The sequence below is a fragment of the Monodon monoceros genome, unplaced genomic scaffold (assembly GCF_005190385.1).
Source record: "Monodon monoceros isolate NGI ecotype Baffin Bay Population unplaced genomic scaffold, NGI_Narwhal_1 Super_Scaffold_16, whole genome shotgun sequence".
In the NCBI taxonomy this organism is placed as follows: Eukaryota; Metazoa; Chordata; class Mammalia; order Artiodactyla; family Monodontidae; genus Monodon; species Monodon monoceros.
In genome coordinates, this window is record NW_021703772.1 from 77,647,452 (window position 1) to 77,675,137 (window position 27,686).

The 27,686-nt window shown below is 33.8% G+C and overlaps 1 protein-coding gene across 4 annotated transcripts in view; it reads left to right on the top strand.

Annotated features, from left to right (window-relative positions):
• The window catches only part of PRPF40A (pre-mRNA processing factor 40 homolog A), a 54,391-nt gene that overhangs the window by 25,590 nt on the left and 1,115 nt on the right, over positions 1-27,686 (top strand). The window contains exons 6-25 of one of the 4 annotated variants that reach the window (XM_029224725.1): positions 5,811-5,921; positions 7,292-7,412; positions 7,650-7,703; positions 9,297-9,321; positions 9,979-10,296; positions 12,455-12,563; positions 13,054-13,118; positions 13,481-13,645; positions 14,692-14,800; positions 15,665-15,815; positions 16,796-16,929; positions 21,536-21,650; positions 21,819-21,910; positions 22,043-22,159; positions 22,482-22,619; positions 22,830-22,925; positions 25,182-25,268; positions 25,355-25,451; positions 25,535-25,596; positions 26,272-26,403. In XM_029224725.1, the coding sequence (XP_029080558.1) occupies positions 5,811-5,921; positions 7,292-7,412; positions 7,650-7,703; positions 9,297-9,321; positions 9,979-10,296; positions 12,455-12,563; positions 13,054-13,118; positions 13,481-13,645; positions 14,692-14,800; positions 15,665-15,815; positions 16,796-16,929; positions 21,536-21,650; positions 21,819-21,910; positions 22,043-22,159; positions 22,482-22,619; positions 22,830-22,925; positions 25,182-25,268; positions 25,355-25,451; positions 25,535-25,596; positions 26,272-26,403 (2,298 nt within the window). Of the gene's footprint in view, positions 1-5,810; positions 5,922-7,291; positions 7,413-7,649; positions 7,704-9,296; positions 9,322-9,978; positions 10,297-12,454; positions 12,564-13,053; positions 13,119-13,480; positions 13,646-14,691; positions 14,801-15,664; positions 15,816-16,795; positions 16,930-21,535; positions 21,651-21,806; positions 21,911-22,042; positions 22,160-22,481; positions 22,620-22,829; positions 22,926-25,181; positions 25,269-25,354; positions 25,452-25,534; positions 25,597-26,271; positions 26,404-27,686 lie in introns of all 4 variants that reach the window. The other 3 variants (XM_029224724.1, XM_029224726.1, XM_029224727.1) reach the window with 3 other exon arrangements.

A 27,686-nucleotide genomic window follows, 5' to 3' on the forward strand; every position in this document is an offset into this window, starting at 1 on the left:
AATCTTAATACCAGTCATTAATTTTATTGCCATAGTGTATTTGTCAAATTATAGTGATTGCAGACTTATGTTTTGGTCATGATTTTAATGGAAGTGGCTTTAGGATAACTTTTATTGGCCTTTGATAAGCTATCATTTAAATGTTTTTCTCTTTATTATTGTATTATTTGAGGATTTTTTTATTTTTTGAAGACTTATGAATTGTCATGATATTCAGGATGTAATTTGATCATACCAAGTCTATTAGTGTGATCATGTGGTGTTTTCTTTTTTCAATTTGTTAATAGAAATACTTTCTTTTATAGATATCCCAATACCTTGCACTTCTACAATAAATTCTACTTTGTCAGAGTGTATATACTGAGGATTCTCTTGGCTTTTATTTAAATTCTTTCATTTATATTTATAAGTAACATTGCCTGCTTTTCTTTTTTTGATACCTTTTCTGTTGAGTTTTGTAACTGATAAAGAGCTTTTCATCTCTTTCTATGATCTGAAATAATATTGTAATCCTCTGTTCTTTAAAGGTTGCATAAGGTTCTATAAAATCATCTGGTTAGGTATCTTTCAGTTGCGTCTGTGGTAATTGGAATATTCAAGTGTGACGTGTTTCTTCTGGGTGAATTTTGGTGAAGTAGTTTGGGAGGAAATCATTTCCTCAAAATTTTGAAATTGGTTGTGAATCTGTTCTATGTCTGTGGTTATTTTCCTTATTTAGAGTAGAGTAGTGAGGGGATTTTTTCTATCTATCTTAGTCTTTGGATTTTTTCTCTTTCAGTTTTGTTCAGTTGAGCTTATACATTGTATAAATGTTTACATTTTGAGTTTGAATGTACTGAATTAATTCACAACCCAATGGTTGACTAGCTTTTTTGAATCTGAAAAGTATATTAGCTCTCTTGATAATTGCTCTCTTGATAATTATACATGTGCATTTGTTTTCCTTATACCCCAGGTTTTTGTTTTGGGGGTTTGTTTTGTTTTGTTTTTGCCTTTCAGATATTTTCAGTATCTATTGTGCTGCTACATCATTTGTTACAGTGTTTTGCTTTTTTTATTTAGTGCTGCATCTTAGACATTTTTCATTATATTAAAAATAGACCTGGGCTTCCCTGGTGGCACAGTGGTTGAGAGTCCGCCTGCCGATGCAGGGAACATGGGTTCGTGCCCCAGTCCGGGAAGATCCCACATGCCGCTCCGCGGCTGGGCCCGTGAGCCATGGCCGTTGAGCCTGCGCGTCCAGAGCCTGTGCTCCACAACGGGAGAGGCCACAACAGTGAGAGGCCCGTGTACCGCAAAAAAAAAAAAAAAAAAAAAGACCTGTATAAGAGTTTGTAGTATGAATGGACCATAATTGAACTGTCATTGGGGGGGTTATTGATTTATCTCTGTCTTGTCACCACTGTTAGTAATCTGGAAGAGACTATCCTTGTACAGTCTTTGCAGCTATACAAATGGGATTTTGTAGAGTGAAACTTCAGGATCAAGAGATTATGTTTGCATTTTTGATTTGATAAGAACTACTAAATTGACCTTCAGAGAAATAATACTAATTCTGTTCCCAACAGTAGCATGAGAGTACCCTTTTCTTCACACCCTTTTAACATTGCGTACAGCTGCTCTTTGTCATTCATCTGATGAGCAGAACGTTTCATTTTAATGTGCACTTTCTTCATTTATTAATGAAGTTGAACATCCAATTATGTTATCTGTATTGAGTTCTGTTAGTGGCCATGTTTATATTTCCATTAGAATGTCTTTTCTTATTGATGGTAACAGAGTTGTGTATGTTAAGGGCAATGATTTTTTAATCCCTTGTTTTGTAAATATATACTCCCAGTTTATCGTTTGTAAAAATGTTTACTTTCCGTTGATTGTCCAGGACTGCCATTTGTGTCATCAGTTTTTTATTATTACAATAAGTGTGTCAGTAAGAAAATAGTTTTGGGAATGGTGTCATCTGTGATGAAAGTGCAGAGTAATACTAAGGCTCCAAAGCAATGAATATCTTAATAACTCCTGCAGTGCCCCAAAGAAACTAACCTTAAGGTTAAAAGTAGTGTCCTGGCTTTAGCTCATTTAGAATATACATTTAGGTCTTTGTTAGGTTTTTCCCAGTTTTGCAAAGGCAGTCTAAGTCTTTGATAGGTAGTATTTGCTTATTGCTCTAGAGAGGTCTTATGTTTAAAAAAAAATAGTAATTTTGTAGGAAAATGAGTCTTATTAATAGACTATGCTAATATGACTATCAGTACTTAATAACTACTTGCATGGGTCATATTTTCTACTATGAAGATAACTCTCCAGTTGTTAGTTGTTGATATATTCTTTATGCCACTCTTCATCTTACACTCAACATTCAGATACATTTGTTTTTAAATTTTTCTTTTAAAATATTAATTATTAGTTTTGGCCAGAAGCAAGACATTTTATAATTTTACTTTAAGTTGCAGATCAGATATTTCTAAGGAAAAAGAGTGGAAAATTTATCAGATAAATTACTTTTTCCACTCCAAACTTGACTTTTATAAGTGAATTTGATTATTGCTTAAGACATTTGTACAGAATTTATATTCCTGTCTGAAATGATTTCATTTCTGTTGATGCAAACAGTTGGAGCCTTGATCCATAGTAGGACCTTAGTTTGGGCTAGGACAATGTTGTAATGAACTTAAGCTAGCTATGTTACCATGGTCATATTACTTTACTTTCTTGTGCTCCATTTTCTCTTCTATAAAGTAGGGATAATAAATGGTACCTGTCTCATAGGGTTATTAAAAGAATTAACTGATAATTGATGCAAAGCAATTAGTACAGGGCTTAATACTTAGTAGTTGGCCAGAATTCATCTGTTCTTATTGATAATTAGACTGTCCCTGAATACAAGCTTGAAACAGTATTTCAGTGTGGGTAAAATGTATTTTTTTAAGGCAGAAATTACTGAACTGTTCTAGTTTTATCATTTATTTCCTGAATCATTATGAGCAAGTTGTTAACCCTCCTAAGCCTTGATTTTTTGATTTGTAAAATGTGGATAATGGTCTTACCTGCTTTGTAGTACAGTTGTAAAATTCAAATAAAGTAATAGATAGTGAATACTAAATTGCTTACTATTTGTTTTTACTAGTTTGTATACTTCTCTTCTCGTGTTTGGTCAAGTGTACATAGTCCCTTTCTTTTTCATTTCATTATCTCATATGTTTATTTCTGGTGAACTTCCTCTTTCCTTGATGCCTTTAGCAAATGTGACTTTCGAAGTGTAAATATAATTTTGGAACTTAATAGATTTCTTCTTAGTGCAATCCTGAGTTGGTAATGAGTTCATTTTTATTTTAATAAGAAATACAGACCTCTTTATCTCTCTTAATATCACTTAATTTATGAAATAAAGCATTATGCGTACAATTGAAGAAGCTTCCATATATGTCTCTTACTGCACCACTTTTTCATTATAGGATGTTAAAATAGGTGAATAACAGCAAGCTAAATATTTTTCAGTAGTTATTTAATGTTTGCTCCAGAGAGATTATAGTTGTCATATTCTGCAGAGGTACTAGAACAAGTTAAGGAATTTAAATACACCTTTGGAATTATCTAATCATCCTGGTACATCATTCAGAAATCTAAGATTCTGTAAGTGGTCGTGTCAGACTCTTTAAAGAATGGACTTAACAAATCTCTATAGGAAGGGCCGTTTTGTATTAAACAACCCAAATTTGGTCAAGTTCTTTTCTGTGAATTCTAATGGCGGTCTGTAATTCCTTCACTTAACTCTAGTTCTTTTCTCAGAAATTACAGAAAAGAATCATCTTACCTCATCTACTTTTGTTAAAATTACATTGATTTATGTCCTCCTTAAGTCGTCTTTTCTTGTTCTCCATCCCCACAGTTTGCAAATATTCCTTATATAGTTTTCAATTAGCATATTTCAACATTTAACACATCTGAAATTGGAATGCATTCTATCATCCATGATGTCCTATGATCTTCGTTCTCCAAGCAGCACTTATCACCTAGTTGTGCATGACTGAACAGTAAAAGTGCCAACATCAGAACACTGAATGTCCGCGGTTTGCAAGAAAATCCTAGAAATAATGGCAGAACACTCTTTTATCAGCTAGGAATAAAATGATTATGTGAGAGAGTAGGAAAAGCGATGAATCACATGTGTTTAGCCACATTCCCAAAGCAGAAATCAAAAGTAGATCTGCTCCATTACTCAGTAAAGTTGATAAGGAGGGAAGAAAGGTAAGCCAGTTTTAAATAGGTAAGGAGAAAGTTAAGAACCAGTAGCAGTGGTTTTCAGTTATTTTATGGCTTGTTTCGTTTTGCTTTTAAGAAATGCTGCATTATTAGTAGGATTCTTGGTACGCAACAGGGGATGGATGGTATTGTGTGGAAATACAATGGACATTAGCACCTTGGATACAATAAGGGGTCTGAGTGTAAAGTTTAAGGAATAGATTAATTATTTTATTTGCCTATTTTCCTTTTTATGTATTCACAGGAGTGATAGGGGATAAAACCTAAGTCTAATAAGTAAGAATAAGTCCTTTCAAAACGTTTAACATAAATCTGAGTGATAAAAAATGTGATGGTTTGACAGTGATTTTACCTTTTCTTCCTTAGAGGAATGTACAACAATCTTTTGTTTCAGATTTGAAGAAATTTGGTATAGATCATTTTTATAACCCTTTTTTGAGCATACTTTAGTCTGAAAAACCTGGTGCCCAGAATTGGGCTTAGTACCTTTGATCTCATCCAGTAATTCATTCATTCATGATTCTTTGTAAAACTGCTTTTTAAAAACCACTTTATTAAGGTATGATTGACATATGAAAAGCTGTGCATACTAAATGTGTATGACTGGATGATTTGGGGAATAAATACACATCCATGAAACTATCACCAAGACCATAGACATCTATCATCTCTCAAAGGTTCCTCCCAGCCCCTTTTATTATTACTATTATTTTGTGTTTGTGCACATGTATATATATGGTGACCTTATAAAACTCTTAACCAACCTTTTATTTATTTAATTTCTTTATTTTTTTGACTGTGTCGGGTCTTCGTTGTGGCGCGCGGGCTTCTCTCTAGTCCCAGTGCGCGGGCCTCTCTCTAGTTGTGCCGTGCGGGCTCCAGAACGTGTGGGCTCTGTAGTTTGCAGCATGTAGGCTCTTTAGTTGTGGCCTGCGGGCTTAGTTGCCCTGCAGCATGTGGGATCTTAGTTCCCCGACCAAAGATAGAACCTGTGTCCCTTGCATTGGAAGGCGGATTCTTTACCACTGGACCACCAGGGAAGCCCCTTAAGCAACCTTTATTTGAGCTATCATGTCTGTTGATACTTGAGGTCTTACTAACAAATTTTAGTAGTTTCTTAGTAGTTCTTTTGGACCCCATTAGTGGATTTATATTCTGTATCAAACTAGTTTCATGTAAAACTTTATCTTACTCATCTTGTGTTGAGGCATTTGTATTCACATTTTATCCCTGTTAAATTTCATCTTGTTGATGATTAAGTTCTGATTGTCATACAAAGGCATCCTTTCTGATTTTGATGCCTGCATCTTTATGGCATGTCAATTTAGAACTTTGTCCAACTTGATGTAAATATTCTTTGGGTTAGATATTCTATTTTCAGTTACCTCCCTACTTGCATTGATCAATTATTCTAAATAACTGTCAAAAGTATGCCCATTTTATACTTTTAATTTCTTCATATATTGCTTTGAAACTAATGGTACTGATATTTATTGTCAGTGGCACTGTTAAATAATTTAAATCTTTTTATAATTATTTTTCTTTAGAAATCAATGTGGACTGAACATAAATCACCTGATGGAAGGACCTACTACTATAATACTGAAACCAAACAGTCTACTTGGGAGAAACCAGATGATCTTAAAACTCCTGCTGAGGTAAAAGTTTGAGGACTGGAATTTAGAGATTAAATAGACTGGGTCTTTTTTTTTTTACGATTTTGGTGGGTATTTGGCTTTCCAAGGAATAGTATTGCTTATATCAGAAAAGGATGGTACAAAGGCATTCAGAGGAGAAAAGGGTTTATACAGTCACACCAATCAGCAAAAAGACAAATAAAATTCATTCCCTTCTATAGGCAGACCAGTTTTGTTTACTGATATTTGCCCCTGCTCAGGAACCTTTGTCAGGTGGTATCAATTTAAGAAAGGTATTTAAAGAATAAATTGGAAGAAAAAAAGTACTCTCTCTCTGCTTGCCCTTTGTTTTCCTCTTTATAGCAAACCTGAGTGATTTCAGATATCGTCTACTGGGCTCTTACATTTTTCCAGTGGGGCTAGGATAATGGAGATGAAGTTAAATTACAAATACAAATACTTCCATCTTTTAGAATGGGAAATTGTCTCTTTGGAAAATATCCCCCCCCCCAAGTATATATATTTCATTTTATGTTGTAAATTTTACCATTCAAAATATACAGATATGCAAATAAGATTGAAGGAATAAACTAAATAAGCAATATTACCTGTGGTTTAATTAGGAAGTCTGGAGTCCTAAGTAAGAGCTGATCTGGCATTTCAAAGCTATACTTGAAGGTTTTTCCTAGTAGGCAGCATATTCTTTTTTTCCTCCTCTTAATTAAGAATTTGAGGAGGTAAAAATATTTTCCAGGCCACCACACTAATTATAGAACAGCAGTACTTGGGAGGGGAAGTTGGCAGATGATAAAATTTTTTATTTATCCCAATACTGACATAGATATTTGCCCAAGACACTGATTAAATTTGAGTTTTCAGTAGCATTCTCATTCCACCCTAACAGGTTCTGTATATTAGGTTTTAAGTATATCATACATAACAATGCTTCCTTACATAAGGTAGTTCACATAGGTTTGTAATAAATTGTTTGTGAAACTGAAATCTAAGCATAACCAGATCAGACTTTGGTTTCTCCCAAATTTTATGTTTTTCCTACTTGTATTAGTATTTGAGAAGCCTGTTCGTGAAATATGGATGGTAATTTTTACCTATGGTGGGATGTAAATGGCAAGAGCACATAGGGTTTGAAATTCAGATAGACCTGGTTTTGAATCTTGTCTTTGCCCCTTAATAGGTACATTACCTTAGACAAACATAATATATTCAAATAACATTAGTTAGTAAGTGTCCTATAGTTGGTAGCTTATATTATCACCATCTCGCAAGCTTTAGAATTGTATGGGTTGATAGTATGTAGTAAAAACAGTGATGTAAATGGTGAAAGATGCTAAGTATATTACTGTTAACTGAAGGTTTTTATTTTGCTTTAGCAACTTTTATCTAAATGCCCTTGGAAGGAGTACAAATCTGACTCTGGAAAGCCTTACTATTACAATTCTCAAACTAAAGAATCCCGCTGGGCGAAACCTAAAGAACTTGAAGATCTTGAAGGTAAAACAGGGAAAGATAATTTTTAATGTTACTTTTTTATGTATATATGTCATTCACATAGGAACAGTCCTTCATAAATAGGATTGTTCAAACAAAGGCCTTATATTTTTTAATTAAGTGATTAGAACGTTTTAAATGGTTTAACAGTTTTATGGGCTCTTATTTTCTTGTTGCTCTAGAACTCAGTTCTATAGATTTTAAATAGATTTTTATTTGATTTGATTCCACTGAAACTAGGATACCAGAATACCATTGTTGCTGGAAGTCTTATTACAAAATCAAACCTGCATGGTGAGCTGCTTTGATAATTCATTTTCTGTCATTATTTAACATTTTAAGAGTATGTCACGAATGTTCACTAACCATAATTGGATAAATCTGCAGTGAGAAATCTCTAATTCAAAGAATTCCTTTCATTTAAGGGTTATATTATAAATGAGCTTGTAGCTTTTAACATTGTACTTTTTACTTTCTTTTTTAAACAAAAAACATCATTTACTATCGGAAAATTGAACAAAAACATCATATACGATATTTCTAAAGACAGCTATGAGTGTTGGTGCACACATGGAATATGTGACTTAACTCAGCAGATAGCAGAGAACCTTGAACTCTTATCATTTAAAATTTTGTTAATATATTGTAAGACTCTACATTTAATGCTGATTTTATTTTAGCACAACACTGCAGAATAGCCTTTATGTTTATTATGGGAGAATTAAAGTAAATAGAATACTATGCCTCACTTACAAAAGGAGAATTTTCCAACATCCTCAACTATTCAGAATATCCCTGAGAATCTAGAAATACTACGTAATATAAAACCTAGGGCTTAAAATAGCAGAGATTCAGAGTAGGAATTGAGAATTTAGTTCTTTTACTCTTCTAATAGAATCTGGTGTCATAAACTATTGGCTTAGAAGCAACAGATTGTAGGAGAATGGGGCTAATAAAGTAGTCTGCAACGTATAACAACTTCTGACAGGAAAGTGAGAATAAAAATTTATTAAAGGCACTGTGGTCTTACGTCTATTTACCTTTTCCCTGTGTCATCTCATTAGCTTGGATGGTCATTATCCGAAATATTTGTTAATTCGTAATGATAACCCCTTTAGTATGTTTTGTCAGCCATACTAAACAGATTTCCTTTAAAAGGGGATAAGTTTTAAAAATACTTTCATAGAGTTAAGCTTATATTATCATTTACATGGAGCACCTCATTCCCTAATAATGCTGAATAAATGAGATATCTTAGTTACCCGTAAAGGAAAATTTACTTTAACTAGAATTAAAGGTGAAATATTGAGTACAGATCTTTAAAGCTCAATTTATACTTCTATACTAGCATTGGCTAATAATAATATTGTAGATAGGTAGATTCTGAGTTCATTCATGTAAGAAATATCAAGCTCATTTCTGATATAACCCTATTACAAATAGTTGGTGTGCATAACTATCTATCTACCTGTCAATGCTAGTATATATGTGCTGGAATTTCATAACATACATTCGACCCCATTTTGAATTTAGTATCTTTAAAAAAAACAAAAAAACAAGTAGTTTTATCCCTGGGGAAAGTAACTATTTTATTCCAGAATTATGCAGATACTTTCAGGGAGTTTTTGCAGTAGCCAACAGCCTTTGAGAAAGTAGCATTGTGGGAGGAAGCTTTCCTAAAACTTGCTGTTATTTAAAGTTTGTTTTTATTCTTTAATTGCTGCCCTGGAATTTACAGAACCTTTACTCTATAAATGTAGTGATTTTTTTTTTTAAGGGTGGTAAATCTTACTGTATAGAACTTTTATCTCCTTTTAAAGTCTGTTTTCATTGATTGTATTTAAAAGCTATGTAGTACGTAACTGTTCTTTTTTTTCTCTTTAATAGCAATGATCAAAGCTGAAGAAAGCAGGTAAGCAGTTTTGGACATCAGTACATATTTACAAATTTAGTATCTCCTATAACATCCTTGTTTTAACTGTATAAATAGTATTTAACATGGTAGGCCTGATAGTTTGATGTCTTCAGGGGATTTGGGGTAGGGAAAGAGATGTTTACTCAAGATACACACTTGATGCTTTCCTAGACAGTTATTAGAATTTGGACAGCATCCTTAACAAAAACTGTTACAGAAAAGTCCAAAATTTGATTTGAATTAATTTGGGAACGGATGAAGTATTGTATCAGTATTATCTCCCTTCCTTTACTCAGGTTTTCCTTTTAATGGGTGAAATGAAATTAATGATATAGGTCAAATTTTATGGCATAATACAATCTGATAGGACATTTTGTAAATGAAAACAGTTATTGGACTTTTGGAAATGCAGATTGTTGCATGAGTGCCTATCATACATTATCACGAATGTTTGCTGAATTAAATCAAAGTAATTCAGTTTCATACTGTGGTTTTAATCTTTTTGAATGGCTTAATAGTTTGGCAGCACTGCCGTTTTTCCCTTATAGTGGTTTCTCTTATTCATTTGATTTTATGATAATTTAAAACTAACTTTATTTGGCTTTGTGATTATTCATAATGAACTGACTAGCTTTCTCTTTTTTAAATATATAGTAAACAAGAAGAGTGCACCACATCAACAGCCCCAGTTCCTACAACAGAAATTCCAACCACAATGAGCACCATGGCTGCTGCTGCAGCCAATGCAAGTGCTTCCACCTCTGCTTCTAGTACTGTGGGTGGAACTGTTCCAGTTGTTCCTGAGCCTGAGGTTACTTCGATTGTTGCTACTGTTGTAGATAATGAAAATACAGTAACAATTTCGACTGAAGAACAAGCACAACTTACTAGTACCCCTGCTGTTCAGGATCAAAGTGTTGAAGTGTCTAGTAATACTGGAGAAGAAACATCTAAGCAGGAAACTGTAGCTGAGTAAGTTTAGTAACTTGTTTTCTGCAAATCAGTACAGACTTCATTAATATAAGAAATTGCTGATCTAGTCAGTGGCCATTAAGTGTTTAATAAAAGTTTTTTGAGAATCAAAACATAAGCCTTTAGATAATGGATAATTTTTGAGATTGAGTTTTGTGGGGTCATGCTTTCAAACTGTTGCAAAACTAATCCACACAAGTTTAGGAAGCAGAGCTGGTGATAGGGTAAGAGACAAGTTTGAAGGGGTGCCAAAAACTTAGTAATCAAAATGCAGTATTTTAAATCAAAATCAATGCAAAAATCCCCTGATTAATAGAATAAAATTTTAAGTAAAGACAGGATCAGAATTATTGATTTTCTTTCTATTTCATTCTGAAATATGGCTTACTACGGCACTGCAGGGAAGTTGCTGTAGTTCAGTATTGAACAAACAAGCAAAAATCAAGTAGACAAAAATCAAGGTAACACTTAACAGTGTACAGGAAAACTGTTAGTGAGGTTAAATTGGTACAACTTTCTAATAAGGCCAAATAGCTGTATCTCTAAGTTTACAGTTTGTATGTACCCTATGATCTAGTAATATTTCATATGGCTGTGCTTTTTATAGCTATAAAAAGTAACCTTGAGCTGTGCTTCTTGATTTTAAAGATATCCACATATATTAAAAAAATATTAAAAAATCATGTCAAGATCCAAACATGATCACCCATCTTAATATTTAAGTATATTGATTTCATCTTCCTACCCCCTTTTATAAACTTTTTTGATTAATTTTAATGTTCATTTTCCAAAGTATGAAAATAGCTTTATAATTTTTTCTGATGTTTAGAAGTTTAAAAAGATATCTATATAGTATATTTGAAGGCGTAAAAGAGTGAGTTAACATTTTAATTATATCCTTCTTCCTTTTTTTGTGCATTTAAAATACGTGCATATTTTAAATTTTAAAAATATATCAGAGATGTCTACATCAGTAGAGATCCATATCCTATCGTGTTGAATATTATTATATAATTAATATTCAACATGATATTATTTATATATACATTAATTTCAGTATTCTCCTACTGATAGACATTTAGCCCTTCTAGAATAATATTGTTTTACATCTTTTCATACCTATTGTATTTTTTCACAATAATTTGTTTTTCACATTTTTAACAAACAACTGTTTTCTGCTTCCTTTTTGGTTTCCTTATTATAGTGCTTGAGTCAGTATAATAAACTTGATTTTAATTACTTTGAATGTAGATCATTTACAGCTCATAACTTTTGGCTGTGCTCTTTACAATATTTTTGATGATTTTAAATAAATACTCCAAAGTAAGGTTACTTGATTCAGAGGGTATGAATTAATTGTATTTTTTATTAGTATGTATTCCAGCATATGCATTCAACTTAAAGGTGGGGGATGGGGTTTGTTTTTTGATTTGTCTTTTCCTGCATTCTCTTCTATAAAGGAAGAAATGTTAAGATTATACAACTTTTTCATAAAGATCCCTCAAACAAGTACAGTTGACAATTCTTGGGTAATTCTTTCTGTTTGAGATCAGTGTTAGCAGACTTTTTCATAAACCTTCAAAGAGTAAATACTTTTGGTTTTGTTGGTGATACAGTCTGTCACAATGACTCAATTCTGCTGTGGTAGTACGCAGTCAGCCATAATCAGTATGCAAACTCTTGAGCAGGTCCATGTTCCAGTAAAGCTGTATTTACAGAAATTGGCAGCAGGCTGGATTTGACCCATGGGTTGTAGTTTGCCAATCCCGATTTAGATTGATCTCTACATCTTTTTTATATTTTATGCACACTTGTCCAAATCCTATTATTAAGACACTAAAATGAGGACGCTGAATAAGTTTTATAAGCCATTTGAAAGTATTAACTTGTGGGCTAGTGAAACTAGTGTTGTAGTATAAATGTTTATTTTAGCCTTTGTACAAGGTCTTAATAACCAAATGTTAGAGGAAAAAACTATATAGTACTTTTATTTCTTTATGTTGCATTAAATGTGTCTCATGGAGACTTTATTCTAAACTTGTCAAATAAGTTTAATTTGTTTACCTCAACAGCAAACAAATAATAATAAAATATTATTTTCCTCAATGAAGCAAGTGTTTATTTAAATTGTAAATACAATGTATAAATTTCTCTCTAGTTTTACTCCCAAAAAGGAGGAGGAAGAAAGCCAACCAGCAAAAAAAACATATACTTGGAATACAAAGGAGGAAGCAAAGCAAGCATTTAAAGAATTATTGAAGGAAAAGGTATTTATAATAGAGATTTTTATTTTAAGTATCTAATAAATGAAATTATCCTTCAGTGCAGTTTGTACCTTGATGCTTTTATTAAAAATACTAATCTTATAAACGGCTGTGACTGAAAATGAGCTAAAGTTGTCTTTTTTCTCTTTTTAACTTTGAGAAACTGACTTTCAACCAAAAAGAATGTGTAAGGTACTACACAGCACATTCCACCTCAGTATTTAATATAAGGTTTTTTATTCATAAAAATTGTTCTGTCTTCTAATCAGTAGTCTGAGAAAGAAGTATTCATGGTCTGTTTAAATTTCAGTTGTTCTTTTTAGTCTATAGATACATTACACAGATTTGCTTGCTTCAATGAATTATTTTTTAGACCTTTTTTCAAACTCCTGCAGAGGGAAGTGATTGATGTTTGCAGTATTATACTTTGTTCCCTGTTGTATGACTTACTATACTTGTGTGAAATTTTAACTTTTCATTAAATGATTTTCAGCGGGTACCATCTAATGCTTCATGGGAGCAAGCTATGAAAATGATCATTAATGATCCACGATACAGGTAACAGTTTGATTTTTTAATTTACTTTCCACCTTGAGCAAACCAAGCCTAGAAAATTTAAATTATGTAAAATAATACAACTTTTCACTCCATGGTCTTCTGTTATTTTGGATACCAATAATTGAGTTGCTTTATGTCTGATAAGAACCAAAAAAGTTAAAAGGCTTGTCATATAGCCTGGGCACCCTGCTATAGATGTTAGAATTATTTTTAAAGTAGAAATTATTTTCTGTAATTATTTGCTATCTTTAATAACTTACTGACATTTTCTTAATTTGTGAATGAAATTTATTGTTTTTTCAAAGCACTAACACTTGATCATCTTACCTTCATTTACTCTTATATGATATTTTTCTATTTAGTGCTTTAGCAAAGTTGAGTGAAAAAAAGCAGGCCTTTAATGCTTATAAAGTCCAGACAGAGAAAGAAGAAAAAGAAGAAGCAAGATCCAAATACAAAGAGGCTAAGGAATCCTTTCAGCGTTTTCTTGAAAATCATGAAAAAATGACTTCCACAACTAGATACAAGTAAGATTTTTACTGATCATGGTATATGTTTACTGTACTGTTTCTGTGTCAGACTTTTTACCAAGTGCAGTAACTAATTCAGATGTTCATTAAAGCTAAATGATTGTGAATGTGACAGTTTCATAAGGTAAAAAGATAAATCAGTAGTTAAATGCGGAATTCATAGAGTTACTGAGTTTTTAATTAGGGACTACAATAAAAAAGGGAGAAAGACTTTATTTCATAATGAAAGCTTGACTCCTTTCTCCTTAATATAAGAATTCAAGATGCAGGTGGGGGGAGAGATAGGGGAATATATGTTTATGTATAGCTGACTCACTGTTTTACAGCAGAAACTAATACACCATTGTAAAGCAATTATACTCCAAAACAGATGTTTAAAAAAAAAAAAGAATTCAGATTTTTTTGTATTTGTGGAATAGAAATAGGCTATTTTCATTATGTATATAGCATTTTTGAAAATTTACATTTATATAGCACTCTTCTTTTTGGAGTGCTTTGTTATTTAAAATTGTGAGTAATTCATTATTAACAGCTTTGCAATAAGCTGTTACGTTCATTTTCCCTATATGTTTTCTTATTTTCCTCACTTTTCCAGAAAAGCCTTAGTGAAGAACTCTTCCATTTCTTTCAATAGTCCTATTTTATCTGTTAACTAAATTTCTTACAGTTATTGAAGTCTGTAATTTAGTTCCTTGGGCAGTTTGGTAGCCTTTGTCGCTACCCTGAGAAGTAGAGGTAGTCTTAACTACAAAACATTGCTCAATTGGAATTATCTCCTCTATCTCTCAAGGCCTAAGCTGTTTTGTTCTTTTTCTTAATTATCCAAAAGTTTTCTTTTTTTTTTTGAACCAGTGAAACCACATCTTGTTTATTTGAAACAAAATCAACAAAATTTATACAAAAGTTTTCTCTTATAATACAATCATGAACTTAAGAGTGGAAAAGAGTGTTAATTTGGTGGTATTAAATTTAGAATAAAATTAAAATGGTTTAAAATTTTTATGGTGTAGTATAGAGTAACATTTAATCTTTTTAACAAACAGAAAAGCAGAGCAAATGTTTGGAGAGATGGAAGTCTGGAATGCAATATCAGAACGTGATCGTCTTGAAATCTATGAAGATGTTTTATTCTTTCTTTCAAAAAAAGAAAAGGTATTATTCACTCTTACTGGTGTTTATTGATAAAACAAGATTTTCTTCATCCTGTTTAGGAGTTACTTTATAACATGTTCATTTTTGTTGGTTTATTTAGTTAATATGGTGCAACAGATCTATTTATTAGAAGTTACATTTAAAAATAGATAGCTCCTATAATAATAAGTACTGATGTGAACATAGTAGGTAGAGATTTGTGCAGTTGATACTTAGGTTGTCATTAATTGGCTGTCTTATGCCCACTTTGAAAAATACTTATTGTTAGCTTGTTAGTTTGAAAAAATGCTCAGTGTTTTTGCTTATAAGGCATTTATTTATGATTATTTTACAAGAACAGCAGTAATGTGTAATTATTACCATTAAAATGTATTTGTAGGATAGTGTTTTAAAACAGTAAAATACTATGCTACAAATACATTTAGTTTTGCTCATGTCTGTTTTGTTATGCACTAAGTTGTATGCTGTCCAGTCTTCCAAGAGACTTACAGAAATGTAAGTATTATTGACAAAAATTTGAACATAGCTGAAAGTGGTTGAACACATTATCATTTACCTGTTGTGTGATTTGTAACTTTCGTTTGGACAGTGTCTACAATGCATAGTTGTGGGAGGAGAGATTTTGCAAGGGGGTGAGGGAGGTGGGATTCCAGCTTTAGACGAGAGGTTAAAAAAAATTTTGAAGGTAAGAGCCAAGCAGTTAGGCAAGAGCACTGGAAAGGTAAAGAGTGTTGATATTTAAAGTAAATGGGTAACATTTGAAATTTGGACATCAGTTAGAATGTGAAGAAACCTTCACTAATTACAGTTTATATGTCATACTTTATTTGAAATTCAAAACATATATTCATATTTTTGATTTAGGAGCAAGCAAAGCAGTTGCGAAAGAGAAATTGGGAAGCCTTAAAAAACATACTTGACAACATGGCTAACGTGACATACTCTACTACTTGGTCTGAAGCCCAGCAGTATCTGATGGATAATCCAACTTTTGCAGAAGATGAAGAATTACAGAGTAAGAATGATGACTAAGTGGAAGGAACAGTTTTTTAAAAGTTGTCCAGCAGCGAAGAATGGTCACTTTTTTTATGCGATCACTAACTGAATTTTACATAATTGTTTGTCCATCCCTGAAAAGCTGTTTTGTTTGTTTCCAAATAGGATATTTCTTTCTAATTGAGTTTTGTGATTCAGGACAAAATATTTTCCCCAAAATCTGAAGTTAGCTTTATCAGGTATTCTTCAAATATGTTTATTAGGTAAAGCCTGAAATTGTCCCTTGCCATTTATATGTGACTTAGTGGGAACCAAATTAATAACCACATTTTACTCGTGCTGTCCTCTCGAGGTAATGACTTTAGAGATTTGCTTGCAAAAGGCAAAAAATGGATTAGCATTATTTTACAGTAAGCTTCCCCAAGTTCTGTCTTTTTCTGATCTACCTAGTTGCTTTTTAAATTACAGCTTTCTTGATTATCCTTCTGAATACCATACTTCAGTAAGTTTGAGGGAGGGCCTAGAATTCTGTACTTTGAAAAACTCCTTGGGTAATTCTGATATTGCTGACAAATTTATCACAGCAGTTTTATTTTCGTTTTATTACTTGTGTCGTATGTGTTGTCTCTGTTTCATCCTCGGATTCGGGGGCTATGATTTAATGAGGTCTTTTTGAAATTTTTCATATGGGAATTCCCTGGCGGTCCAGTGGTTAGGACTCCGCACTTCCACTGCAGGGGGCGCAACAGGTTTGATCCCTGGATCGGGGAACTGAGATCCCACAAGCCGCACACCGTGGCCCAAAAAAAAAAAAAAAAAGTTATAAATAAATTTTCCTTGAACACTTCCTATTTAGATAATTAGAAGTCATATTTGAGTTTAAATGTAAATATTTTGGTAAAACGAATTTGAACTTTGTAGGGAGTTAATGCGAATAAGTAAACTGCTTTCTTTACTGATATTTGACGTTTTAATTTTTTTTAACTGAAAAAATTCTAGACATGGATAAAGAAGATGCGTTAATTTGCTTTGAAGAACACATTCGGGCTTTAGAAAAGGAAGAAGAAGAAGAAAAACAGAAGAGTTTGCTTCGGGAAAGGAGACGACAGCGTAAAAACAGAGAATCTTTTCAGGTAATTTTAAAAGCTCTGTTTTCTAGCTTAATTGTATAATATGGTTAATGACCTGTAATAGTGATGTAAACAATTTTGAGAATCTTGATCTCAGATCATTAACTTGGGCTTTTGCAGAGGATCCATACAAATTTAACTCTTAAGTTCTATATTTAGTTATGAATCCACTTAAGGAGAGTAGCTATTTCAGGCTAGGGGAACATGGAAGGCTATAGCAGATTTGGTATTTAAAGGGAGCACTGATAGATAAGGTTTCACTTGGGAAAGAGGAATAGATATCATGAGGGGGGACTGAAAATAAAATATGTGTGATGAGTTACTAGTACTAATTGATTTTTCGGTTCTAGAGAATGGTTTTGAGGATGGGCCATAATTTTTAAACACTATACAGAGGAGCTAAAATTACATGTTCTTTATATAGGCTAGTGGCTTATTTTGACCTCCAAGTATCACTTTTAGTCTCTCAGTAATGGAGCCTATCACAGAGCAATGAATTTTTGCATTTTATATTTCACCAAATTTCCATTTCAATAATAATTATAATAGCAGTTAGCGTTATTGCTTATTGCTGTGCATTTAAAATTTATAACCTCTTTTTATGATAGCCTTATTTTATGATAGTAGGCACTATTTTTGTTATGTCCATTTATATAGGTAAGGAAATGGGCTTAGAGAGATGAAGTGACTTGCCCAAATTCAGCTACTGAGTAGTGGAGCCAGACTTGGAATCTATGCTGTGTTTTAATTACTGGGTCTCTTTCATTAAACACTGTATTAGGGTAAGTGCTAAGTTACAGTGACTTAAATAAGAGGTTTTATTTCTTGAAAGAACAGTTGTTTTGGTTTAGGGTAGAGCACATTGTCATCTCCTAAGGCAGTGGTTCTCAAAACTTAGCATGCATCAGAATCACTTAGAGGGCTTTTAGAAAACTCCCCATGGTGCCAAAGATCATTAATCATCTTAAATGCCATAGCCAATAGCATTATTGCAGTCTTCATTCCATAAAAACGTAACATTTACTACTCTCTGTGGTTTCCTCTTAGTGGTTTCCCAAAGGATCATTCGGAGTATTGTTAAAACCAGGGACTGTTGAGCCTCACCCCCAGAATTTGATTCAGTAGGTCTCTTTTAAGTTTTGAATATACTTTTAAAGGAGGTATAGTAGCAGAGGAAAATTACTGAGCTGAATATCTGAAGCAAAACATGCTAATACCAGTTATATCAATAGTAATCAGAAACAATGCCAGACACATAAAAGCCATATTTTAGGCTTAGCAAAAGATGCTTGTGGCCTTTATATTAGGATTTCTGACCCACGTTCTCCAGTTTCAGTATTGACATTGTACTTTCTCTTATATTTTCTGTGGCCCAGATTTCCTTCTTTTTGTTATATTTTACCTTACAGTTCTCCTTATTTTAAACCATTACAAAAGCTTCATAAGAGATATTAAAGCTAAGTGGTTGCAGAAGAGTATTAACCTCGTGAAAATCTGTTCTCCCCTTCCTAGGCACATGGCTCCTTAGTTAAAATCTAAGTTTTCTAGCCTCGTTTATAGCTACTTGTGGTAACGTGACTAAATTTTCAGCAACTGAATGTGAAGGAGACGAGTAGAACTCCAGCATCGTTTTTTAATTAATTAATTTTTTAAAATTTTTGGCTGCATTGGGTCTTTGTTGCTGTGCGCAGGCTTTCTCTAGTTGCGCCAAGTGGGGGCTACTCTTTGTTGCGGTGCACGGGCTTCTTATTGCGGTGGCTTCTCTTGTTGCGGAGCACGGGCTCTAGGCACGCGGGCTTCAGTAGTTGTGGCACATGGGCTCAGTAGTTGTGGTGCACGGGCTTAGTTGCTCCGCGGCATGCGGGGTCTTCCCGGACCAGGGCTTGAACCTGTGTACCCTGCATTGGCAGGCGGATTCTTAACCACTGGACCACCGGGGATGTCCCACATCATTGGTTTTTAAAAGAAGTACCGCTTCAACTTCTTCCAAGCTGAAATGTGGTCATGGAGATAACATACCCTAATCATGCAGAGAAAGCTAATGGCCTCGGGCAGTTCTCTAAGTATGGGCCAGCATATCACTGTCTCTTGGAAACTTATTAGAAAGGCAAACTCTTAGAACCCCACTGAGACCTAATGAATCAAATTGGGATGGGGAGGGGGACTACAATCTGTGGTTTTGTTTTTACCATTTCTTCACATGATTCATTGAGATACCACCTAAGGTAATTTACCAGAAGTGGCAAATGTTGAGATTCTTTATGAAATAAGACTGAAAGAACTATAGTTAGATGTAACATTTAAGGTCAGTGACTGTCGACATCTAGGGGAAGTTAAAGAGTTGCCAAATAGTTTAAAGGTAAATAGAGGCAAAATCAGACCTTTCTCTGATGTTTTGATAAGACAGTTCAAGAGTACTTTCAGGGTTAAGAGTGTGGCTTTTCTTTGATAAGAGAGAACCAGTCAAGAGGGAGAGAATGGGGCTTCCCTGGTGGCGCAGTGGTTGAGAGTCAGCCTGCAGATGCAGGGGGCACGGGATCGTGCCCCAGTCCGGGAAGATCCCACATGCCGTGGAGCGGCTGGGCCTGTGAGCCATGGCCGCTGAGCCTGCACGTCCGGAGCCTGTGCTCCGCAACGGGAGAGGCCACAACAGTGAGAGGCCTGCGTACCGCAAAAAAAAAAAAAAAAAGGGAGAGGATGAAGAAAGAATTGGAGGATAGGGGTATTCTGTTATTAAATAAAATCTTTGAAAGTTTATTCAAGCATATGTGAGTAGTTACATTATGAACCTTATATGAGGAGACAAAAAGAAGGAAGGAGATGAGGGAAAAGACATATTATTGAGTTGGCCTGAGGCAGTGAGTGGTGTTCAACTAGTGCTTTTGTTGATGGTCATGATTTGGGGAGAAGTTGCTACTAGCATCTAGTTGGGTAGAGACCAGAGGTATTGCTGAACATCATCCAATGTACAGGACCACCCCCCCCGCAAAACAAAACAAAAAAGTTTACGAGCTCCAAGATGTCATTAGTGCCAACGTTGGGAGCCTTCTCCTCTAAGGGAAGGAGAAATAACCAGCCTCAGCCATCTTTGAAGCAACTTGGTTTCCATCTTCTCCTCCCCTTCCCAAGGTGGGGTTAGTAAAGAGAGAAAGAGCCATACAGTTTTAGCATAATGGTTTTCAAACCTGAATTCACATAAAACTTACCTGGTGAGTTTTAAGAAATAAATTACAAATATCTTTATTTTAATTCATATTTTCTTAAAAAAAATCTCAGGTGATTTCTAATTTTCATTCAAGTTAGGAGATTCACTACTGAAATGGATTCAGTGTCGAAATTCTATGACTTTATCAGCAACCTAGAAGTGAAACAAATACTAGCAAAGCAGGTATGATGAAGTAGATTTTAAGATCCTAGAGAGCATCATTGAAGATGGTTTCTAGGCTGTTTTAGGGACTCAAAAGGGAGTAGGTGAAGAACCTTGGTTATCACACAGCAGGGGTGGGTTGAGCTCCCATTTATGTTGAAGGGTAAGGACGAAAGGATAGAAATTAAGTTTGAGGAAAAAATTTTGGAAATAGAGACTGCTTATTTCTATTTGGAGAGAAGTGGTATTATACATGTCTGGTGTCATTCAGGACAGTGCTTCCCAATAAAAATTTGTATGCCACATACATGATTTTAATTTCTTACTAATTTAATTTTAGTAACCTTTTATTTCACCCAATATATCTAAAATATTGTCTTTTAACATGCAACCAATATATTTTTATTTATTTTGGTAATAAACCTTCAAAATCATTGTGTGTTATATACTGCTGGTGTTGAACAGGGCAGGTATAAGAATTTTAGGAGCAGAATTTGGCCCCTAATTTAGGGACATTTATAGAATTAAAACTCCCTAAGGATTTCAGGATATAGGAAATGTGGAAATTGCTGAGTACTAAAGTCCCACTATGTTGCCCTGAAAGTTGGCAAATAGTAAAAAAAAAAAAAAAAAAAAAAAAGGATAAAGTGAGCATATAAAAATTTAAGTTATAACAGTAATATGGAAGAAAGGAAATAGGTTTTAAAATCAGACATGGGGGTTGAGTCCTAGTTCCCCACACTATATGTATGTTGCTTTAGTAAAATTGTATATCTTCCTCTTAGAAAAGAAAATTAAATTAAAAAATCCTCAGAACACATTAGGCGTTATGTTTAAAAACAAAAAGTATATTTTGCAGTAAACGTGCATGCACATTCTTTAGCCTCATCATTTGAGATAACATCCAGTGTTTTGACTTTATTTGTATATGTTATTTGCAAACTGGAAATGATGATCTATCTTAAGGGACAGTAAACTGAAGCCTGGAAAGGTAATGTAGCTTTTCAACAGTCCTTTTCTCTGAAGTCCAAAATAGTTTTTTGCCTAAAAGTTGATTTTACTTTCATCAAAGAGCAAATATGCTTTGCACCTAAACATATTTGTGATAACGTTGGCAGAAGAGTTTTAAATATAGCTGTTTTTAACATGTATCTTCATTCATGTTATACCAATATTTCTAAAGTCCTTAAAGATGGCTTTTCAATATATAATGGGTTCGTTGTTGTTCTCCCCTTCCCCCAGATATTTTTAGATGAACTGCATGAACATGGACAACTGCATTCTATGTCATCTTGGATGGAATTGTATCCAACAATTAGTTCTGACATTAGATTCACTAATATGCTTGGTCAGCCGGGTGAGATTCTTCTCTTTCCTAATTTGTAGTTATGATAGTTGGAATGGGCCAGAGGGAAAGATGGTTGTGTTGGGGCATGGGGGGTGCTTTCTTTTGTTTTATAAACAAAAAAGTAATTGCAGCTCTTTGATTAGAGCTAGCTTTTGACTTCTTTAGTTTTTTCATTAGGATCAACTGCACTTGACCTTTTCAAGTTTTATGTTGAGGATCTTAAAGCACGTTATCATGATGAGAAGAAGATAATAAAAGACATTCTAAAGGTAAATAATATATACTTCGTATTATTAACTAGTATACTTGCTGTTAACTGTTAATCCGTGCCATATATTTTAAAGTGATACTGTGTTCCTTTGATTACTGTTATTAATATTAACAAGATTTCTGTTTTTTAGGATAAAGGATTTGTAGTTGAAGTAAATACTACTTTTGAAGACTTTGTGGCAATAATCAGTTCGACTAAAAGATCAACCACATTAGATGCAGGAAATATTAAGTTGGCTTTCAATAGTGTAAGTTATCATCTTTACTGTTATGAACAACTAGATTAGTAGTATAGTTTTTAATATATTTGGCCAAAAATACTTAAGTTGTATGTAAGCTACTGAAATAAGGGAATAGGAATAGTATTTTACAGAGTAGTGGACACTCTTCCAGGATAAGGTAACAGAATATAATGTACTTAGATGATGGCTGATGGTAAGCTTCCTTTCCTAAAAATAATTGGCTCTCTAACTTATAGATGATAGGAGAATACTTAAATTAATTATAATGAATTATTTCAGTTAACACAGATTATATTATACTATTATAACTAAGTATGTTTTCTAAAAGTTACTAGAAAAGGCAGAAGCCCGTGAACGCGAAAGAGAAAAAGAGGAGGCTCGGAAGATGAAACGAAAAGAATCTGCATTTAAGAGTATGTTGAAACAAGCTACTCCTCCAATAGAATTGGATGCTGTCTGGGAAGATGTATGTATACTTGTAAATTTTTTCCTTTACAACTGAAGATAAAAATTTTTAAATTCTTTCTCATAGCCACAGAGATAACTAGAGGAAAGGAAATAAACACTTTGAGGGGGCTGGGTGTCACAGTTTTCACTTGCTGCTATGATTCCTTTTAGTCATATTGGTATACTCTTCTCAGTATTCATATATTTATTCCATATCTGAATTTTTCAGATCCGGGAGAGATTTGTAAAAGAGCCAGCATTTGAGGATATAACTCTAGAGTCTGAAAGAAAACGAATATTTAAAGATTTTATGCATGTGCTTGAGGTAATTTTAGTTTTATCGTAAGTGGCTGAAATATTACAAAATACATAAAATTTTTTTAAAAATTGAAGAATTTAGAATGATCAAAGTACGTTTTTTAAATTATACTTTTAAGTAATTTTATACAAATGTACTTACTACCTGGGATGATTAGGGAATGGTTTATTCTATAGAAATTGCTTTTAATTGAAACAAACTAAGCTTGCATGGGAATTTAAAGATCTGTTTAGTGGACACTTTTCATATTTGTTTCATACTTATACAGTGTTACAGAAATTCATCAATTTAGCAGTCAAATGGGGTGACTTAGTAAACCTAAAAAGAAATCAGAATCTTGTAAAACAGATAGAAAACAGCTTTTAAGCACATTTCAAATATTATACTACATTAGATGTGTTGGAAGCTCAGAGATGTTCTGAAAAATAATGGAATAAGGTAGTAAGTTTTTGTTAAAATAATGATAAAATTGCAAGTTATTCCACTAGCTGAATTAAGGGTATTTTGATGAAGATTTCAGATGGGCACTTGGAGATAGTAAATATGCTAAATTGACCAATAATTTTTGAATAGTAGTATTTGCTGCCTATATGGGCCAGGCACTGTTCTAATTGTTTTACAGATATTTCATATATGAGCTTAATCCTCATAACAACCCTATGAAGTTACAGATGAGCAAAACTGAGGCAAAGAGAAAAAGTAATTTGCATGGAAGGGATTCCAACATAGGCTTTTGATTCCAGGGCCAGTGCTTTTAACAAATATGCTGTGCTATCAGTTATAGACAAACCAATACGTTACAGCAAGCCGACGTTAGCACATACTTAATATTATAGTGCTGCCGATGGTCATTGGGCATAGCAGGTCACTTAATTGACTGTTGACTGTTGCATTGGATTTATTGTTCTTGATGAATATCATTGTTGACAACAGTTTGCTCTGTTAACATGTCGCACATGTACCGTATATTGTTTCCCAGCTGCCTCTAGATCTAGTGCTGTTGACCTATAGATCTTTTCTACTCAAAGTGTGTTTCAGACCAGCAGCATCTGTATTACCTGGAAACTTGTTAGAAATACAGAACCTCAGGCCCCATCGGCAGAAATCCTGTATCAGAATTACCATTTTAACAAGATTCTCGAGCACTAGAATGTACATTTAATTTTGATAAGCTCTGCTCTAGGTAGTGTCTTAACATTTTCCCCCAATTCAGGCATCTCCAACAAGATTCTTTCATGATCTGTGCTGGGGGGTATTAGTGGTGAGCTCATAAATGGAGCAAAATGATGGCAGCATAGGGAAAAGCTGAACATATCAGAATAGGATTTGGACCCCAATAATGTGGGCCTTGAAGTAGAAAAGGAAGAAGAGTTAACATTGAGTGACATAAAGAAAGAATGAGGACTGCCCTCGTGGTCCAATGGTTAAGGCTCTGCGCTTCCACTGCAGGGGCCGCCAGTTTGATCCTTGGTCAGGGAACAATTAATCAGTCAATCGAGAGAGAGAGAGAGACAGACAGACAGACACAGAGAGAGACAGAGTCCCTGAACCAGAGTTTCTGTTTCCACTTACTTGTAAACTGAAGCAGAATTTATTTTCAAAGGCTTAGATTATGTTTGGGGGCAAGGAGTTTTTACTGCAGCGTTTTTCCTTCCCTACTAGCCTCATAATTATTTTAGTGACAGAGTTAAAATCCACAGAGACAACATTTCCTTTTCTGATTTCATGTGTAGTTAGATTGCCTTTGGATATCTTAAGCTTGGCTAGGAAGGGAATGCTCCTTGGGTGAAAAGAGCTGGTTTTGCATTTAATTTCTGAGACCAACCTCCTTTATGGATGATTCTGAGGTAGTTCTTTATTTCAGTGCTGAGCCACGTTCATCAGAAAAGCCATGTATGAATAATATTTTGTTGTTTTTGAAAGTAGTGTAACTATTCTGCAGATTATACCTTTATGGAGGGTATCAGTTGTCCCTACTGTACCCACACCATTCTCATTGCTAAAAAAAAGTATTTTATTAATACTTTTGAACGTTGTATTTAGATGTCCAAATGAGTGGGTACAGGATAGTTAAAATGTTTTCTTCTGTTCCTTGTTAAGTGATAGTAACTCTTTGCACCATTTCAAGGGGGGAGTACATCCTAAATACGCAAAATGAATGCGGTTTTACTCTAAGAACCTATTTGTAAAGCTTTTAAGAATTCTCCATGATGTACTGTCTGCAGTGTGAACTTCTGAAATTTTTTTCTTTTGCCCCTGTAGCATGAATGTCAACATCATCATTCAAAGAATAAGAAACACTCTAAGAAATCTAAAAAACATCACAGGAAACGCTCCCGCTCTCGATCAGTAAGGAAGTTTATTAAAAATGGCACCATAAGTGTATTGAAATATTTGTTAGCAGCATTATGAATGAAATTATTTGTATTGTGTAGGGATCAGATTCAGATGATGATGACAGCCATTCAAAGAAAAAAAGACAGCGATCAGAGTCTCGTTCTGCTTCAGAACATTCTTCTAGTGCTGAATCTGGTAAACATATCTTTTAACTTGATTAAAATCATTGACACTTGGATGTCCTCAAATTCTGACACTTTTCTTTTTGTGCTGCTTAGAGAGAAGTTATAAGAAATCAAAAAAACATAAGAAGAAAAGCAAGAAGAGAAGACATAAATCTGTAAGCAAACTCTTTAGTTTTTACACTGTACCTAGGCTTTTGCCCTTCACTTTCTCAGTGGCAGTAGAAATTTCTGTCTAGTCCGATGCAGTCAACAGTTTAGGTATGTACCTAAACTCAAGAGTTTCATAGTTGTTGTTCACCTTAATCTTTCATTAAAATCTTTTGGTGAACTTTGAAAAAAAATAACACAGTGTTAAGACTCCCACTCTGGTTTTTTATAGTAATCTTACAGAAAGACCCAAGGGGGTGTGATTTTATATATATATATATATATATATATATATATATATATATATATATATTGAGCTGTTGTTGAGAACCACAAGTTTAAATGTTTAAACTTTTTCCTTTACCTTCAGCTCTTAATCTTAGGTACACATCAAGATACACCTAATCTTAGTGATGAAGGCACACTTAATTTAGTGACGCTCTTTTAGTGGTATTTTACCCTGTCAGAATGTTATCTTTCCCATAGGAAAGACCAACTTCATCTCATCAATCTTGGGAATGTTTTAAATTCCTTGAGGTTATCGATTCAGATTCCACCACTCTGGGAACACATACATACTCCTGTTATATGTGGGTGTTCTTAAATATTACCTATATAGGGACTTTTTTCTAATGGAATGGTTTCTTTATCAAAATGCTGACATTGTTTTTTTATTTACACAGGACTCTCCAGAGTCAGATGCTGAACGGGAGAAGGATAAAAAAGAAAAAGATCGGGAAAGCGAAAAAGACAGAACTAGACAAAGATCAGAGTCAAAACACAAATCACCTAAGAAAAAGACTGGAAAGGATTCTGTAAGTATTTAGAATTCTTTCATCTCTGCATTTTCAGAGTACAAAAATGTCAGCTACTTTTCACACACAGTTTTCTAACGTATGTGATCATGAATGACCCAAGTTAAGCATCCTAAATTTTATATTCCTTAAAAAAATAACATGGCATTCTCTAACAGTTGTTTAACCCACTAAGAAAGGATATATTCTTCTGCTTTGTACATTCTCACAAAGAAATACCAATGGACATTGTCTACCTAATTTAAGAATATAAACTTTAAGAGATTCAAATCAGGTTTTCCCTCCACCATATCCACAGTTGTCATTGTTACTAAATCCAGTTTCAAAAGGTAGCTTTCCAGCAGCTTTTAATCATTGGGAGGGAAGAGTTGAGGGCAAGTAGATAGGAGGATACAATAAGCCAGATCTAATGTTTTATTATCAAATTACATAATTAGTCTTCAGTTTCCCCCTGTATGTGTGTTTGTGTATGTATGCCAGAGCACAGTAACACAAGCCTTCTTCACCTTGCCGTTCGTTCCACAAATGCTGTGGGCTTTAGCAAGTATAATGCCTCTGAGTTACCAGTTGAGAGTTTAAATTGTGTAGGTAAGCCCTGGTCTCCCTCTGGATATTCTCATTCAGTGGGAATAGGGTGGAGGGTTTTTTTGTTCTTGTTTTGTTTTTAAAGCTGCACTGGTGAGTCTGATGCACATCCTTGGTGAGGAATGATGATTTCCTCTATACTTACTTAGCAACTTAATAGTTTCTTCTTCACAGTAGGTTAAATGAAATCCCTGAAGGGGGAAGGAAGATAGGTGAAAAATCTACTTTTGAAAAGTTGCTTCTCACAGTTGTTTTGGTTTTTTTGTCTGTTTTAAATTTTTTCCAGCCAAACTATCGTCCTCATAGATCTGGAATGTTTCTTTATCTGGGCGCAATAGTATGCTTAAAGCTTGATACTTTTATGTAATATAAAACACTTATAGGACAACCTAGAATCGGAAAAAATAGCAAGGAATATAATACTTAGGAAATGAACACCCAGCTTCCATTAAATGGAAACAAGATGTTTCATATTCAGTTGTATAAGAGGAAGAAAAACTGGTACTTACTATTCCCCCGATCTACATATTAATGTAAACACCATATAAAAGTCTCATTCTAAGTTAAGTGTCTCCCCTAATGTAACCAAGGAGTACTTAGTTAACAACCCATTGGTAGGCTTTTAGGAAAGAGATCAGTCTTCATACCCTACGATGCATTTGTTTTTGTGGAAGAGAATCCACATAGATGTGGATTCT